Source organism: Hippoglossus hippoglossus, chromosome 16 (genome assembly GCF_009819705.1).
Source record: "Hippoglossus hippoglossus isolate fHipHip1 chromosome 16, fHipHip1.pri, whole genome shotgun sequence".
Classification (NCBI taxonomy): domain Eukaryota; kingdom Metazoa; phylum Chordata; class Actinopteri; order Pleuronectiformes; family Pleuronectidae; genus Hippoglossus; species Hippoglossus hippoglossus.
Genome location: NC_047166.1, coordinates 21884706 through 21903018, shown reverse-complemented (window position 1 = coordinate 21903018; position 18313 = coordinate 21884706). Strand labels below are relative to the sequence as shown.

The 18313-nt window shown below is 41.9% G+C and overlaps 3 protein-coding genes across 6 annotated transcripts; 2 read left to right on the top strand and 1 right to left on the bottom strand.

The window, feature by feature from the left end:
- Positions 1 to 3542: 3542 nt before the first annotated feature.
- zmp:0000000930 (telethonin) lies at positions 3543 to 5516 on the top strand. Of its 2 annotated transcripts, none has more exons than XM_034612407.1 (2): positions 3543 to 3841; positions 4448 to 5516. In XM_034612407.1, exons 1-2 carry the CDS (start codon positions 3708 to 3710, stop codon positions 4830 to 4832), a joined length of 519 nt encoding a protein of 172 aa, XP_034468298.1. In that variant the 5' UTR covers positions 3543 to 3707; the 3' UTR covers positions 4833 to 5516. The 2 variants fall into 2 exon arrangements, with proteins under 2 accessions (XP_034468298.1, XP_034468300.1); XM_034612409.1 differs by having other exon boundaries at positions 3544 to 3841; positions 4472 to 5516.
- Positions 5517 to 5719: 203 nt separating this feature from the next.
- Positions 5720 to 9597, bottom strand: LOC117777542 (coiled-coil domain-containing protein 127-like). 3 transcript variants are annotated; one of them, XM_034612402.1, is made up of 4 exons: positions 9503 to 9597; positions 8698 to 8832; positions 7156 to 7400; positions 5720 to 7047 (listed from the first exon to the last, which is right to left on the bottom strand). In XM_034612402.1, exons 2-4 carry the CDS (start codon positions 8825 to 8827, stop codon positions 6601 to 6603), a joined length of 822 nt encoding a protein of 273 aa, XP_034468293.1. In that variant the 5' UTR covers positions 8828 to 8832; positions 9503 to 9597; the 3' UTR covers positions 5720 to 6600. The 3 variants fall into 3 exon arrangements, with proteins under 3 accessions (XP_034468293.1, XP_034468294.1, XP_034468295.1); XM_034612403.1 differs by having other exon boundaries at positions 9093 to 9511; XM_034612404.1 differs by lacking the exon at positions 9503 to 9597 and adding an exon at positions 9122 to 9494.
- Positions 9598 to 9786: 189 nt separating this feature from the next.
- Positions 9787 to 17625, top strand: sdha (succinate dehydrogenase complex, subunit A, flavoprotein (Fp)). Its single transcript, XM_034612401.1, has 15 exons — positions 9787 to 9909; positions 10520 to 10603; positions 10789 to 10950; positions 11094 to 11237; positions 11923 to 12087; positions 12209 to 12357; positions 12485 to 12609; positions 13721 to 13889; positions 14009 to 14204; positions 14374 to 14545; positions 14834 to 14952; positions 15231 to 15342; positions 15463 to 15593; positions 16062 to 16175; positions 16269 to 17625. Exons 1-15 carry the CDS (start codon positions 9847 to 9849, stop codon positions 16353 to 16355), a joined length of 1992 nt encoding a protein of 663 aa, XP_034468292.1. The 5' UTR covers positions 9787 to 9846; the 3' UTR covers positions 16356 to 17625.
- The last annotated feature ends 688 nt before the right edge of the window (positions 17626 to 18313 follow it).

Below are 18313 nucleotides of genomic sequence, written 5' to 3'. Positions count from 1 at the left end.
ACCTCGGTCGTGGTCCACTACCAGTATCTGATGCCAACACGATAAAGGATCTGCCTTTATTATCACGATCAGCCAGCACGATGCAGAATCCGCCATACTGGATCCACCATTACGACCTCTGATACGTGATCCACAGATCCTAATCCATGATGTGGCCACAGCCGCGGCCCTGGATCTGCGGACGATAAGGCAAAGGGACTCCGGGGAAGAAGTCAAGTCTGTAACATGTATTGATGGGATATGAATTCCTTTGATGTGATAACGATTGAGAAGAGGAAGGAGAAGCTGGAAAGAGAAGCTCCGTGTGTCATGTGTCCCCCGACCTTCTAGACTTATAGCAGCCTAACTAAGAGCAGGTCTAGGACAAGCCTGGACCAGCTCTAACTATAAGCTTTATCAAAAAGGAAGGTTTTAAGCCTACTCTTAAACGTACAGATGGTGTCTGCCTCCCGAACTGAAAGTGGGAGATGATTCCACAGGAGAGGAGCTTGATAGCTGAAAGCTCTGGCTCCTACTCTACTTTTAGAGACTTTAGGGACGACAAGTAAGCCTGAATTCTGGGAGCGCAGTGCTCTAGTGGGTTGATAAGGTACTAACAGCTCTTTAAGATATAATGGTGCCATATTGTTAAGGGCCTTGAAGGTGAGGAGGAGAATTTTAAATTCTATTCTAGATTTAACCGGAAGCCAGTGTAGCGAAGCTAATACTGGAGAAATGTGCTCTCTTTTCTTGGTTCTTGTCAGGACACGTGCTGCGGCATTTTGGACAAGCTGCAGAGTCTTTAACGACTTACTGCTGGAGCCTGATAATAAGGAATTACAATAATCCAGTCTGGATGTAACAAAGGCGTGGATTAGTTTTTCTGCATCCTTTTGAGAAAGGACATGTCTGATTTTGGAGATATTACGCAAGTGAAAAAAGGCTGTCCTAGAAATTTGTTTTAAGTGAGAATTAAAGGATAAATCAGGATCGAAGATCACTCCCAAGTTCCTGACTGTTTCATTGGAAGCAAGGGCAATGTCGTCTAGCGCAGCTATATCGTTAGATAATGTATCTCTAAGGTGTTTAGGGCCAAGTATTAGAACCTCTGTTTTATCTGAGTTTAATAAGAGAAAATTGCGGGTCATCCAGGTTTTTATGTCCTTGAGACATGCTTGGAGTTTAGTTATTTGATTACTTTGTTCAGGTTTTATTGACAAGTATAACTGGGTTGTGTTAATTTGTATTAGATTTTTGTGTGGAATTCTCCCTCTGTTATTGTTTGATTTAAATAATGTAATGGGACGGTGGACAGACACAATCTCTATGGGTTTGTGGTTGTGTGACTGATCCAGAGGGAGCGCAGAGACGTGTTTAGCACTGCAGCTCTGCGTCCTGGTCCCAACTCTGGGTTGTCATTTAATAGACTGGGTAATATTCCTAGATAAGAGAGATGCTCCATCCCAAGTGGGATGAACGCCGTCTCTCCTAACAAGACCAGGTTTCCTCCAAAAAGTTTGCCAATTATCTACAAAGCCCACACCGTTTACAGGACACCACCTCGACAGCCAGCGGTTAAAAGACAACATGCGGCTAAACATGTCATCACCTGTTGTGTTAGGGAGAGGTCCAGAGAAAATTACTGGATGTCAGCCAATTCTTCTCAAACTTAACAGCAGTTAAACAGGGCTCTTGGTTGTGGCTCCCAAGGGCCTCCTCCAGAGGGTGGGTGACTTGCTTCTCACTGTGGAGGGCTATACCATCTTCCCATCCTGGGATGTCCGCAACCTGGGAGTCATCCTGGACTCCACCCCTAATTTTTAAATCCCACATCAAGTCTGTCACCAAAACTGCCTTCCACCACCTCAAAAACATCTCCAGACTCCAACCCTCACTTTCAGACTCTGTTGCCCGAAACGTTCATCCATGCCCTTATCACCTCCTGCCTGGACTACTGCAATGGAGTTCTGTGTGGGGTACCCAACAAAGCCCTGGACAGGCCCCAGTATGTGCAGAACTCAGGGTTCTCACCTGTTCCAAACCCTGGCAGCACGTCACCCCAACCCTCATCCATCTTCACTGGCTGTCAGTTAAATCCCCACAAACCCCTCCATCTCCTCACTTACAAATCCCTCCAATGCCTCGCTCCGAACACATGTCTGACCTACCTCAACCCTACCCCCTATCCAGGAATCTGTGATCCTTGACCGGAGTCTGCTCACCATCCCCACCCTCTGGAATGCTCTGCCAATAGAGATCCGCAATGACACATTCCCCCGGACGTTCAAAAAACTACGCAAAACTCATCTTTTTAAAAATGCATATGACCTGGTCTGATACAATCTGCCCTTGTCTTTGTCTCTGTCTCCTTAAATATGTCCTTCTCCCTCAAATATGTAAAGCGTCCTTGGGTCCCTTAAAAGACGCCATAAATATGTAAGTTATAATTATTAAATTGGTTCCAAATTGCCTGCTTGTGATGGAAAACTGGTTGCCACTTCTAAACATGATGATATGCTCATGCCTGAGTTCCTTGGTTTGCGTTAATGCTGTGACAGCAAGATCTGTTTGTCAGATTTCCGTATTAAAGGGAAGTCATTTAATCCTGGCTCTCGTGTTGCTGGGATACACTTTTTTTACTGGGGTGAGTGTCTGCCTCAGTCACACCATCATACACCCTCTGATTCAGTTTCACCGTCAGTTTGATGAAACTCAGTGTTGGTAAGTTCTAGCCAGCAAACGTGTTGGACTCCTACCCCTCCTTTACTTCTGTCCATCATAACAAAAATAAAAACAGTATCTGGGCGCACAGCTGTTCAACTCAAGACTCTTTCTTTGTCAAATCTAACTGTTTCTTTATCAAAGTAATGCATTCTGCTGGCCTTTACTTTGAATGTAGTGGTAATGGTGGTGACATGAAGAATTTGTCACTAATAAACATCAGTTTTTGTAGCCCTCAGCATGAATCTGGCCAAGGTACTTGAATGGCTTTGGATGAATGAGTTGGATTACTGCTGTGAGTCAGTGATCTGTTCAGCTGTCTCCTTCCTGCAACATGTGAGAGACATCTGAGGAGTGGGAGGATATTAACTCTTAAGTGATGGGGCGACTTAATCAGACAGATTAGTAATTTTATACTTCTGTCAACACACACACACACACACACACACACACACACACACACACACACACACACACAGGGTAAGTTCAACTCTACTTTGTACTAGTTACAAATCTATAGACACATATGTTTCTACCTCGGTGGGGTTATCATGTTTGGTATAACTTGTGAGTTTACATAGTAAATACAGGAAACAACTAAAAAGTATTGTTGCATGTTCAGTGGCTCAATGTATGAAGTCAGTGAGGATTCACACTCAACTTTCATCTGGATTCATGTGGTCGGCTCACGTCATGGAAAGAGCTAAAGCTCCATTTCAAATGAAAACCAACCTTCAGGATGTTTTGAGTGAGGACATTCACTACATTCACCACAATGTGATTCAGACGAGTAAAAATAGAAACCAGACTTGATATTTAAGACGTTGCCAACACACACAAATCTCAGACTACTTGATACACAGAGACACACACAGTGGCGAGGACACATTCTTTTCCTATGAGATTTGTTATAAAAGTCAAGTTGGATTTAGGTAAGAAGTGCAAAAAGGGCATTTCTGGTGCAAACGGACAATAACTGACGTTCACGCTCTTGACGCGAACACACCATGCACTGTGTCAGCAGAGGAGGCTGCTACCTGGTGAATTCCCACTGTGATATTCACGAGGACAACCAGTGGAGCAAGGAGAGCCTCCAAGTATGTTGGCTGAGCCTGATCATTGAAACAAGACCACAATACAAGTAGGTTGTTCTCCTATGAAATTCAGCTTTTTTCTGTCCATTATGAAGTTTGTTTGGCATTTGTAGATTTGCATGGTCCAGTGTTCAGTATGATGTAGTAAGATGAATGAAGGTAAAGCAGAATGAACATGCTCAGTTCTGACCAAGAGTGATTCACACAAAGTACAGTTGAAAACTGCTGCTGTTCTGCCTTGCTTTGGTTGAAAATTACTCTTCATGACCTGATTGTGATATCAATGCAGGTCGTGTACGTCAGCTATGGACCCATTCGAGATAGAAAATATTTCAGGGACCCATTCATGTATGTCCCTTGGAATCATTGCACACTTAGTTGTGTGGAAAACAAGACACAAAAAAGTCTTGGAAAGATATTAGACATGTACTGAAAGTATTTTCACCATGTCAACACAGAATACAGAAATTTTGATCATTTTCGTGGGTGAATCTAAAAACTTTTCAAGAACCCCATGGCAGTGTGTCAGGCTCCGTTTGAGAACCACTGTTATATGTTGCCAGTAGCTGCATAAGGAAAACACTGTAGATATGTGATGAGGTCATAAATCCTACCACCAAAGCAGCAGTTTTACAGAGATTAAAAATCATCAGTCTGGTGTTTGTATTATGTTCCAGGCTGAAACTGTCAGAGACAGATAAAGTCCGCAGAGAGAGTTATAAGCTCCAACAGGTGGTGCACTTCATGGTCGAGAGGGGCCCCAGTCAGACAGTGATGGTGGGCACTCTCAACGGAGCTACGAAAGAGCACCACCTACCTGTCCTCCACACCGGCAGGGACCCAGGCCCTGCCAGAGCCACCTCTGGGTGCACAGTGGAACAGCCAGCCACACAAGAGCGGATGAATGATGAGGTGAATAAGCAGAAAGTGACTGACACAACTCAGGACCTCAGAAAGCCAATCAGAGTGAACTTCAGAGCTTCCAGCCTGATGTCCTCTCCAAGAGAAAACTCTCATCGGGCGCAGAGGAGAGAGTGAAACAAGGAGGTGCAGCTGAAGGAACATCAGAAACTGCAGCACAGAAAATACAACATAACATTTGCTCTTGTTTACATGCTGGTATCTGTACGTTAACATTTGCTTTAAAGTTGCATGAAATATCTACACTATGAGTTAAAATAAAACACCTAATGAAACGAGCCACTTTTACAAAACTTCTGCACAACACATCTTCTAACTTAGTATTTCAGTATCATCCAAATAAGAGTCTTACAAAAAATGTTTTTGACTTTTAGAAGTTATTATGTTAGTGAATTGCTTGATTTAATTTGTCATAATTAAAACACTAAAAAGCTGTGAAATATGTTGTATTGTGGGAATAACACATTCTGAAGTTATTCTTTTAAGATAACTGTTATGCCCCAGAAAACTATATATTTGTATTATTATCAGTGATTTCCATATAGAGCTCCATGAAAATGTACGTAGAAATTATTTGCACTTACTTGTTGATATTAACATCAATAAAATTGTCACATTAGAGAAAAAACAATTAATAAATGTGGATACATAATCTTTAATCGTTTGTGATAGGAATATAAATGAGTATTAATGTGTCAGTTATTTCTCTGTATTCCTGTTGCAGTTTATAAAATGCAGAATTAGTTTCCATGTCACTACTGTGCCATTCTCAAGAGAACAAATGCAAAGACAGCACCTCCTTGTGGTAAAATAAAAACATTGTAAAGAGACCCCCACAAAAGATGCTTTTATACTCGAAATACAACAGTACTTTTGAAAGTCTGAGGAGAAAATGTGAATAACCTAGAGGAGTAAAAAAAATGTATTTGAATAATTGAACTGAACAGTCAGTGGCAATACATCCAACACTCACCAAGCTAGATTTCAATAAACAATCAATTACAGGCCTTCAGTGTGTTTTATATTTTATTTTTGCTGTAGCAATGTAATGAGTTTCAGTACCAAGCACTACTTTGTGATCTGTTCCCTTAAAATTCACATGCACCTGAAATAGTCCTGTCTCCCTCCTGATAGACAAGAGGCTCCCACAAAACCAGACTGAAGACAGAAACTGTCCCACAACCGTCCATTAACATATAAAAACCAAGTATCAACACATGCCAGAGCACTGACAGACTTAACCATGTTTTACTAATGTTGAAAGTGTGTTTTAAATGTGTGCCTGTTTTTGCTTTAATGTAGTGTTTTAAATAAAAATTTCCTGATGAGACATTTTTATCTCTGCGTGTTGCCTGGGGCGACATGCACCATTTTTTAAAGCCATTAATTCATACCAATGACAGGATGAGCAACATTCACACACTTACTCACCTAGACGTGATTCATGGCCCTCAGACGATCTCAGTAAAATGAACACAGAATTTCTGACCACCTTTCCGAGGGTATAAATAGAAAAAATAAAACTGTATATGTAATCAAACATTGGTTGAGTATCCAATATGGATATTAACAGAGAGATCCTAATGCATATTTGTGATTGTAGGTTTTCCCACAGTTGATTTAAAGCTAATGACTCTTATCTGGAGCGTCTGAAGTAATGGTGATGTTGTATTTCAGCATGTTAAACCTGACAGAAGATCTCCTCTTTTCTAAACTCTGAGATGAAGGATGGAACTTTCAGATGCTGAACATGATCTTGTTGAGATTATCTTGTGTGTTTCCATTACATCCCTGTCAAGTAAGGATAATTCCTCAGAATGAACAATACATGTTCATTTTCAGTGCTCTCCAATAGTCAAATGAAAAACACCAGCCTTGTCTTTTGTCACTTTGTGTGAAGCTGGATTTTCCCTCCTAATATGGCTTCCTCAGCTTTCTTGTGTTTCTGGACAGTGACCTGCAGCTGCCAGTACTTGAGATACACCCACATGAGGCTTCCGTTCTTCCTCTTGTCATTGTTTAGAAGGTCAGCACAATGCTTATCTCTCTTAAAAATGTCCATCAGGTCAGACTCTAGGTCTAGTTCTGCCCCGATGGGTTGTTTGACGACCCTCAGAAGCATGTTCTTCTCCATCTCCAGCCGCTGATCTCGAGGTTGGATGAGGGAACAGTAGGCATTCTGGCGTTCCACAAGGTGACCCTCTAACTCCTTCAGGGTGGCTGTGGCTCTCTGGCACCAGTCCTGCTCTCGTTCCAGGGCATGATGCAGCACAGCACCCGCAGCTCCGGACTTTACCAGCTTTTGCTTCTCTTCCTCCAAGGCCTCTCGCTCCTTGTAAGAGAGAAGAAAGAGATATGCTTATAGAGAAGAAGCTTTAGGTTAGGTAGGAAAAGTGAACAATATCAGAACTGGAGGGCCAGTTGAAGTGGGAGTTTTTACCTGTTGTAGCTGTTTCCGCTCTTCCATCAGCTGCTGGCTCTGTGAGATCATGGCCTGTTTGTAGCCTTTCACCCTCTGTCTCTCCTTCTCTAGCTCCAGCTCTAGTTTAGCAGCTGCCCTGCGCCTCTCTGTCAGGGTCTCCCTGTACCGTGCCTCCATCTCATTTCTCATGGTGGACACATCCTCGTCATACTGGGCTCTGACCTTCTGGATCTCCCTCTGAGACTCTCTGCTCCAGATCCAACCTGATGGGGTGGTGGGAGATAGGATGAGGGAGTGAGAAGATATCTCAAGTGCAGACCAACTGCAGCACATAATACAGATTTTCTAAACCTGCTTGGCTCCAGGTTTTGAGCGACAGTAATGTGGCGACTGTATGACCTGAGGGTAAAAATGATCAAGCAATCAAATGATAAGCAAGAGTGCGTTTTGTCTCTAAAACTTGGCTTTAATGGAGCAGATATAAAACCTGGTAAAATTTGAAACTTTTTAACACCATAATAAGACCTTTGTCAAGTACAACAGATGTGACGGTATATTGAAATCCCACAACTACGTACACTGTCAAGTTATCTCGCAAACTACAGCCAGAGACAGACTATCAGTTGCAGTTTTATTACAGCCTGCAAATATCTGGACTGAAAGAACTACAACACTCAGAGACCTTACAAATCAAGCACACTGCCAAAACACTTCTCTTAAAAAATGTTTATAGCAAAACAGAAGTAGTGTTAAATGAACATTGACATAATAACATTATAAACCATAAAATGTAAATAACATTAAGACCTACCTAATCATAGTTAAGACCTAGTATATAATATTTTAACATACTACAATTATTAAAGGCCTAAAATTCAGATGATTGATTTTTGGACTTAGCAGACCATGCAGAAATCCTGAAAACTGCTTCTGGTTGCCTTGTTGCCATTTTAAGTCTAGTGAGTTAAATGCTGAAGTTTTTTTCTTAACCTGTGATAACAAAATCTCAAGTTAAATATCAAGATTTAAAAAGTAAAAAAAAACATCTTAGAGGTTAAGTGTAAATGTCACACAACCGACTGGGGTGAAAACATAACCTCCCTGGCCAAGTTAAAGGTTCAGTGTGTAAATATAGTGGCATCTAGTGGTGAAGTTGCATGTTGCATGTTGCAGGTGAATACCCCTCACCTCACCACCCCCTCCCAAACATGAAAGAACCTGTGGAAGCCTTCAGTTGGAATAAAAACGCAAAGGTGTAAAAAACATGGCGGCCTGCATAGAGAGGATCTGCTCCTGTCGTAAATATAAAGTTTATTAAATATAAGAAGGAGGGTGAGGTGAGGGGTATTCAGCTGCAACATACCACTTCACCACTAGATGTCACTAAATTCTACACACTGAAACTTTAACATTGTTTGTATAAATACATGTACACTCAACTCCTCAAAAGCTGTGTTCCCGTATTTGTTACCTCACACACACACACACACACACACACACACACACACACACACACACACACACACACACACACACACACACACACACAGTGTAACTTACGAAATGCAGCAAGTCCCAGCATGGGGACCAGCAGGGCGTAGTTCCATTGGTTGCCATCCCCAGCCCCCGCCCCCCTTCCTCTGGCATCTGGTTGGATGTTCCATCTGGGGGGGTCATTTAAGTTGTTCATGGAGGCTGTCAATCACACACATACATAAACACAGGGGAAACAGACATCAGTAATAATGTACATGTTTACATGCAGATTATGGGCAGATGGTGATGATAAAATGTGCAGCACAGATTGAATGATGATACTGAAGTAGCACAGGCTTCTCATTAACACTTCTAACACTGATGCTACAGTAACTAGCAGGTCTTTGTTATTCCTGTGCTGACAGGAAGCGACATGCCAGCAGCTGCAGGTATAAACTGGCTTAGAGACATAAACATACACGTATGATTATGAAGCTAACTGCGATGCCTCTCTTTCTCCAGCGGGGTCCATTGGGTTGGTTTCAGACTAACTGTACACTGTTATAAACACAACTGGGTTCGAAACAGCACGTGTGGCCTTTGCAAATTGTGTTGCAAATACGAACTATGCATAAAAACATCGTTAGCAATTAGCCTCGTTAGCATTCGCCAAAACACCGCCACAGCGAACCCAGTCTGGCATGAGTCGGAAATTTGACAGCCCGTCTAACCACAATACGGCTACGAGCTAACATGCTAGCTAACACTTGGCTTGCTGGTGCATGCTCGCGGTAGCATTTGAATATAAACCCAACACGGGGCTCTACAGCTCTGTGTTGTCTACAAGCAGCCAGTGGAGGGCTGTTAGATACACGATGCTGCGTCTCACCTTGAAGGAAACGTCTAGGTCACTTATATATTTGTTCCTCCTCACCCTGATTATACAATTTTACACTTCCGCAGTCCAACTATACCAAGCGGGGACATTCAGATGGATCGTATATTCACAACAAACAAATTAAGTGCAGAAAATAGAGTCCTTATATGTGTAATACTATTTAAAGATGCATTGGCGGCGCCTCTTTGGATATAATTAAGTTTATGAATTAATTTAGCGGATAATCATTAGGTGCAACATATGCGACACCCCCATATTTAGAGAGTGGTTTGGTCCTGTGCAGCAGAATATCCCATCCTCCGTCTTGTTTCAGGCTCGGTCCTTCAATTGACAACATGGCGAGTGTCCGTGCCGCGTCCCGTCTCCTCTCCAAGAGGGTTTTATCGAAATCAAAAGCTGTGAGTTATAACAATACGACTTTAAACTCTTTATGTATCTATAGATGCCATGTTTATGTCTTCTAGTTGCTTTTTTCGAGCAGAAAGGACCAAAGTGGACACACTTTGAGCTTTCATAACCAGCGCACTCCGCCTTTCGTAACCTGTGTTATGTAGCCGAGGTTGTTTCAATGTGACACCAAGAAAAAAGCTTTTTTTACGAGTCTAACTAAAACGTTCCTCAAAGTAATTTCATCTCGAGTTGTTTGACGTCATACATTGTTAGTAACGTTTACAGTAAACTGTCAACAGAGCTCTGTCAGCGAGTTAATAACAGGGACTTCCGCTGCCCTTGTGAATACCTGTTAGCTGCTGCATGTTAACATGCTCAATGATAGAGGATGGACTATAACGTGTTTCTAATGAAAGCTTTCGACACAAGTTACGAAACATTAATTATTTATTATGTATTGTTGGGGTGCTCGTAGCAATACATTTATAGCACTCTATGTTTATTAGCAGTCTTTGATTTCTCTAGATAAGGGGCCGTCACTATTTGATTTTTTTAAATTTGAAGATTTGTTCTGTTTTTAATTTCTCCTCTGTTATAAACTGTTTTATTTTCTGTCAGGTGCCTGCTGCTGCAGTTCAGGGCTCCAGGAACCTTCACTTCTCCATCTATGGCAAGAAGAACAATGCCAAAGTATCAGATGATGTGAGTGGGATTTGCTAGAAATTTCAGTTTGTGTGTTCTCATATTGGCCTCTGCATTTGGTGTCTAAATCACACTTACTGTCGGGAAAAATGTATAAATGATGACAGCAAACTAGCCTTACATTATGCAAACTCCATGAGTTATCCTGAGGTTTTACAGTAGCGTCTCTCCTTCATTGTCTGCAGATCTCTACTCAGTACCCAGTTGTGGATCATGAGTTCGATGCCGTGGTGGTAGGAGCTGGAGGGGCAGGACTCAGAGCAGCCTTTGGCCTGTCAGAGGCTGGCTTCAACACTGCCTGCGTCACCAAGCTCTTCCCCACCAGGTCTCATACTGTCGCTGCACAGGTACAACACATATCATCCATCAATTCTTGATGGATGTTTCAGCTTGTTCAAGTCTTTCTGCATGTTGAAATAAATCTTTACAGATTTGTTTTGTTAGGCTTCAAATAAAGACAATTGATTTGAATTGTCGACTTGTTGCACAGGGTGGGATCAATGCAGCTCTGGGGAACATGGAGGATGATGACTGGAGGTGGCATTTCTACGACACAGTAAAGGGATCTGACTGGCTGGGAGACCAGGATGCAATTCACTACATGACAGAGCAGGCTCCTGCAGCCGTAGTGGAGGTAAGATCTAGCTCAGATACCCAGTTGCATGTTAACTGGCAAAGGCTGGCCTCTGACCACTAAAGAGCTAAACCATTCAATTAGAATGTACAACATAGCATGATGACACCCCCCCCCCCCCCCCCCCCCCCAAAAAAAAAGCAAGCAGTTACCTTATTTAACATGTTTAAATTAGGTTTTAAAACTTGAAATCATTTGAATCTTTGGGATAATTTTGTAAATATATATTTAAAATCAAATCACATCACATACTAGCCTGCTGTAATGTTGGTAGGCTGATATTTATAACAAATAAATCATCACACTGACAAGTCAGTCAATTTCAATAGCATGAAGGCTAGTACAGTTTTCATAATGCTTCACTTGCTCACCGTATAAAATATTATCCAATTACATATTTGTTATTACACCAATTAAACATGATACAGATTTTATTATTTAAAATGTGCTGGTTTGCAAGTTAGAAAGATTAGATTTTAATACATTTAAGAAGATGGACCAATGGAGGGTGATGTATTTTAATACATCTATAGTAAAATTGTAGTTAAATACATTTTAAACACCCACATAAGGGTTAAGGATAGACCGGCTCAGATTATAAACCAAATGCTGACCTTTTGACTGAGGTTCATCTGACGCACAATAATTGCAGATCAGGAACTCATGTTGCCGTCTTACTTTCCAGCTGGAGAACTTTGGCATGCCGTTCAGCCGCACTGACGATGGGAAGATCTACCAGAGGGCGTTTGGAGGTCAGAGTCTCAAGTATGGAAAAGGAGGCCAGGCTCACCGCTGCTGCTGTGTAGCAGACAGGACAGGACACTCTCTACTTCATACACTATATGGACGAGTAAGTACACACACAGGTTCTCACCTTCTTTCTCTGACTCCGTCCAACCATAAAGTTCTTTTGTGAAGCACGGCTTTATCTGAATTTCCTGTATTTCTCTGCTTGTCTGTCTTCTGTTCAGTCACTCCGTTACGACACCAGTTACTTTGTGGAGTACTTTGCCCTGGACCTGCTGATGGAAAATGGAGAGTGTAAAGGAGTAATTGCTCTCTGCATGGAGGACGGATCCATTCACCGCTTCAGAGCCCAGAATACTGTCATTGCTACTGGGTAGGCGACGCCAAAATAACACAACTCAGCTTATAGTCTGTCTTGATTTTTCAGCTTTATGTAATTACCATAGTTTTGATATAATATACATTTCTTCACCTGTGCACATGTGTTTCTTTCCTTCCAGGGGTTATGGAAGAACCTATTTCAGCTGCACATCTGCCCACACTAGCACAGGAGACGGAAATGCGATGGTGACAAGAGCTGGCCTGCCCTGCCAGGACCTGGAGTTTGTACAGTTCCATCCTACTGGTGAGAAAAATACATTTAAAGATCAAGTTATGAAGTAGTTCAGTTTCTGAAGCGCTAAACTGAGTCTTGTGTTAACGACTCCACTGCAGCTAAATATGTGTACGTATTTGAAAGACATGTCTGGATTGCTTAAGCCATTTTCAGACATGACCTGTGGGTAAAATCCGGAGAATTGGCTGCAGAGTTTGCCTTTCACATTGACTTCTGCATTTCTACGGACATTACACTTGGAGGCCAGGCGGATAAAGCCTGTAGAAACTGCGGAGCGTCTCACTCTGACATTTGCGTGCACACATGCACCTCCTCCGGGGAAAATACGGCGGAGTCCAGTGCACGTCTGAAAGCAGCGCTGTAGTGATTTTAACTAATCAAGATATTTTATCAGCAACAGTTCAAAGTCCATTTGTCAAAGTCGAGCCCTAATGGTGTAGTAAGAGTATGAACAATCAGAAATGTTTTTCATTCTCAGTCTATTCACACTTTTATCTAGTGATCTATGTAATTCTTTTTTTGAGGGAGATTTTTTGTAAAGATTATTCATTAGATGTAAACACTAATTATCTATAGTTTAATTCTTAGAGAACTGCTCAAGTGTATATGAGAGATAAAGAAAATGGACTATTACACCATATCCTTCTGTCCCATTGACTATATGGAACAATAATACAATTAATTTATTAACGCTCAGTGTTCTTTTATGGTAATGTGGTACTTAGGATTACATATTATTTGAACTCCCTAACTTAATAACGATGTTGTGCCTTTTTTAAAATGGGGTGGATTCATGAGTCTGTTCAGGCTAGCTTGTTGACATAGAGGTTACATAGACAAGTGGTCATCTTTATTTTTGTTCCTGCTGGACATTCGACACCAGACCCTTCACTTACAGATGAAGTAGCCCAGTGATGTGACCTGTTTGATGTCTAATTTAAGTTACCATGGTTACACAAAGGAATAATGTTGTACCCCATATCAAACTGGGACATTATTGTGAGGATTAGTATCAAAGTCTGCCTACTATGATGCTATTCCTAGATAAATGATGACTGAGCTGGATCTCTGACCATCAGTGAGTCGGACAGACTTTGGTTTAACATGTGAATCTCTACAGGGATCTACGGAGCCGGTTGCCTGATCACAGAGGGTTGCCGCGGTGAGGGAGGGATCCTGATCAACAGCGAGGGAGAGCGCTTCATGGAGCGCTACGCACCCAACGCCAAAGACCTGGCCTCCAGAGACGTGGTGTCGCGCTCCATGACAATAGAGATCAGAGAGGGCAGGTATGGACTGAGTAGGAGTCTGTCACACTTAAATTACCACTCCTGGAAGATTGAAACCACTGAACAGGAAGCTGCTGATTCCCCTTTTTTTAAACCCCTGTCGGCCTTCATTTGTTCAGGGGTGTCGGGCCGGAGAAGGACCACGTGCACCTGCAGCTTCACCACCTGCCTCCTCAGCAGCTGGCCACAAGGCTGCCTGGTATCTCGGAGACGGCCATGATCTTTGCTGGAGTCGACGTCACCAAAGACCCCATTCCCGTCCTGCCCACTGTTCATTATAATATGGGTGGAGTTCCCACAAACTACAAGGGACAGGTAGGGCACATTTAACCATGCGTGCTAGAGATGTTTTGATTCCATTTTTCTCTTGGTGCAGTTTAAAAAATACCAACATATATTATTTATTATGGTATATACGGTACACATATCGGAGGTATTGAAGTACTTTGCTAGGAGCTTGACACACTGCTTTTTTTCTCCACAGGCGATCACTCATACTAACGGAGTGGATAAGGTGGTTCCTGGACTGTATGCCTGTGGTGAGGCGGCATGCGCCAGTGTCCACGGTGCCAACCGACTGGGTGCCAACTCCCTGCTGGATCTGGTGGTGTTTGGCAGAGCCTGCGCCCTCACCATTGCAGAGGAACACAAACCTGGTGAGGACCACTGTTGGATTGTTTAATCATTGATGATGCAAAAATGTCTACAAGAAGTCAAACACACACTCATACAACTTGCAGAACTTTAAAAAATCCTGTCAAGTTTCCGCAGCTCTTTTAGACATAGAGACGTAGGGTGATGAGAGTTGAGAAGTGTAAGTTCTTCTTCTGTTTTAATGTCAAATAACACCACTACTTTGTCAACACTCCAGAATTATAGCTGACATCAGAAGTTTTAGTTCATATCACGTCGCTGCTGACTCTGATGTGTTGTTCTCCTTTCAGGAGAGAATCTGTCTCCTCTGAAGTCCAGTGCAGGAGAGGAGTCTGTGGCCAACCTGGACAAGCTGAGGTTTGCTAACGGAAGCCTGAGAACCTCTGAGATCAGACTCAACATGCAGAAGGTAGACACACAAGCAGGCACACAAGCTGATGACAAACTGACATAGTGAAAAAGGAAAACTATTTGGAAGTGTGTAATCAGAAAGTAATTAAACATCACAATAGCTTGGGTTATTCACTGCACATTGGACACTATACATTGGTAAAGAATATTCTGCTGAGATCCCTCACAGTATCAACTGGCCTGTGTGCGCATCTAGTATATTTTTCAAAATCTCGGACAAACTTGATCTGTATAGAAACATGATTTATGCGTGTGTTTTTCTGCCTCTCTATTCAGACCATGCAGGCTCACGCTGCAGTGTTCCGTACTGGCTCTGTCCTGAAGGAGGGATGTGAGAAGATGGATGCTATTTACCAGAGCATGGATGATATCAAGACCTTCGACAGAGGTACGTCACCAAACTGTGTTCCTGTTTCTGTCGGTTTACAATTCCACATTCAAAAGATTTCCTTATTTGTCTCACTGGAAGGCAAGATACTTAAAGTATTTTTTCTTCCCTCCTTTCCAGGCATTGTGTGGAACACAGATCTGGTGGAAACCCTGGAGCTGCAGAATCTGATGCTGAATGCCGTCCAGACCATCAACTCTGCTGAGCAGAGGAAGGAGAGCAGAGGAGCTCACGCCAGAGAGGACTTCAAAGTCAGTTTTATCTGAATTTATCAGTATATATCAGTGGTCTTCTTCGATGTCCTCTTCATGTCTGACACCCCTTTTTCATCCTGAGATAATTGTATATATTTTTTCTTCATCAACACACCCACTCGCTCGCTGTGAATCCTCCGGATAAACCCCTGCTGTATTCTCACATGGGCTCATTCAGACAATCTCCAGAGTTTTTACTCTAGAGGGCTGTCAGGAGAACCTCCGGAGAATGTCCGTAGCAACTGACTAGGGACATTTGTGTTCTCACATACAACCCCTCCTGATTATTTCAGGAGATTATCTGAAGTTCAGTGCATGTTGTAGTAGTAGTAAAGTAGCTTCACTCTCTCTCTTCTATTCTAAGCTGACTTTGTATTCCTTATTGTGTCTGTATATAATTACATAAACAAGCAAGCATAACACCTCACTCCTGATAACAGCCGCTCCCCTCTCTGTAACATCCAGGACCGTGTCGACGAGCATGACTACTCCAAGCCCGTGCAGGGTCAGGAGACGAAGCCTTTCGACCAGCACTGGAGGAAACACACTATGTCCTACGTTGATACCAAGACTGGCAAGGTACACCCAGTGTGTCCAGTGTGTTCTCTACATTTTAAGGGTAATGGTGTGTGTATACATTAAATACACCTTTTTGCCTTTGTTTGATCACAGGTGACCCTGGAGTACCGCCCGGTTATTGACACCTCTCTGGATGAGCAGGACTGCGCTCACGTCCCACCTGCCATCCGCTCTTACTAAGAGACCTCCTCTTCCTCCCCTGGTCCCTTCCCTCATCTCCGCCTTACTCAATGATCTACTATTTAACAAGATACATTTTCTGTAAAGGAGATGATGTTTTGGGACAAGTTTTGCTTTCAGTTGCACATTTGTACTCATTTAGAAATGGTTAAATACACAACTGTCTTGTCGACTTCATCCCTTTGTGTCACTTTCCTGTTTCCTCTCATTTTTTTGGTCTTGTGTGTGCATCAGGTAATATCAACGTGCTCTTGTGACCTCTCATGCTGTGTGAGCTGGTTTTGTGTATCCATATACCTTGAAAAACTCAAGACAGGTGAAGAAATGTGGATTTTTCAGCTTTTAGCTGATGCGCACAGGAAAATATAAAAAGGAATAGTCAACGTGTTACAACACCTATGCTCGACTTTTTGTGACAACACTATAGTTTCATTTCGTGGTCTTGCATTGCATTAAGAATGTAGGCACAGTGACAGTTGGTCAAATCTGAGAAACCTTTCAAATTCGAGCTGAAGTGAGGAGATGATGGAAATTATTGTGATGTGAGATCCAACTGAGACAGTCGCACCTTAGAGGAAGTGTTGAGTTTGTAAATATTGCATAAATGTACAACAAACATGGCAACTTATACTGTATGTACTTGTTATGTACTACTATGTTAAGTATGAAGTAATCTTTTCTCACATACCATTGCCTTAGGTTTTTGATATTTGTGTGGTCTAAATGGTTAAATACATATAACTCATGTTCGGTAGATAATCAGCTTTAGGTTTATCAATATATTCCTGTAAACCAAATGAATCAGCTTGAATCTTTTTAGCCACATGGTGTCGGAACAATGACATGTTTTTGTTGTGTTGTCATTATCTCTTGAGGGTAAATTCCAGTGAGGCTCAGTGAAGTGCACAGAGCTGTTTTAGGTATTGGGCCTTTTAGATAGTAAGTGATTTGTGTTCTCTCATAAGTTATGAATTATTCTGAGTCCAGACATCAGTGTCAACTCTAAGTGCTTGAAAAGAAGATGAGATTCGAGTGGATTCTACAGAAACAGTCGCGTGTGATGTCAACTTTAAGTGTGATTCCCCCACCCACTGCAATTCACTTCCCGCGCCTCGACTACAACTTTCACAATTTAACAAATGCATGCGTTTGTTGTACTGAATCGCTCCAAGGGTAACATAATTTATTTGGCTGTTTTTAAAAAACAATTGACAAGTTTTTGCCATCTGCATGTATTTTCATATGTTTAATAAAGTGTACACCATGCATAGATATAAAATCTCCTGGTTTGTCTTCATCTGATGTTCAAAGAGTGGACACACTATCATGAACACCTACATACTTAAATTATATGCAGTTAAAAATCGATATAGTAAATATATCATGTACCTAACATTGAGTTTTGCACAAAACATTTCAGAGGTATGACACGTTTAACTTAAAAGAGTTTGCAGCTTTTATTGAATACAGTTGCCTTTTTGTCCACTGGGGGCAGCAGAGGAACATTGTTGAACTAGAAGATCAGCAGTAGGACAACCTGTACGTGTGTGTGTGTGTGTGTGTGTGTGCACTCTGTGCTCACATTTAGCTGTGAAAAAACACTTCAGTAACCTGAGTCAGATCCTCATCTCCAGCAGCCATACAACAGAAAGGTCAGCACACACTTCCTGTTGGCACAAATGAAAGAACTGTCGAGGGGAAATAAAGAGATTTTTTTAATTTTAACATTTTGTGTGCCACACCCTCTGTTGAATTAGTTTCTCAAGTTCATATGGGGAAACGGTTGAGAAAATAAAAACAGAGTAAACATTATTGTAAACAGAAGTTGCTGCAAAGTGACTTTGCGATTAAATAGTAATGCTTATTCAAGTTTGTGGTTTGTATCGTATATATATGTATATATAGTAAAAATAAAAAGATAGAAAGGATATTTATAATGAAAATATATAATACAGACA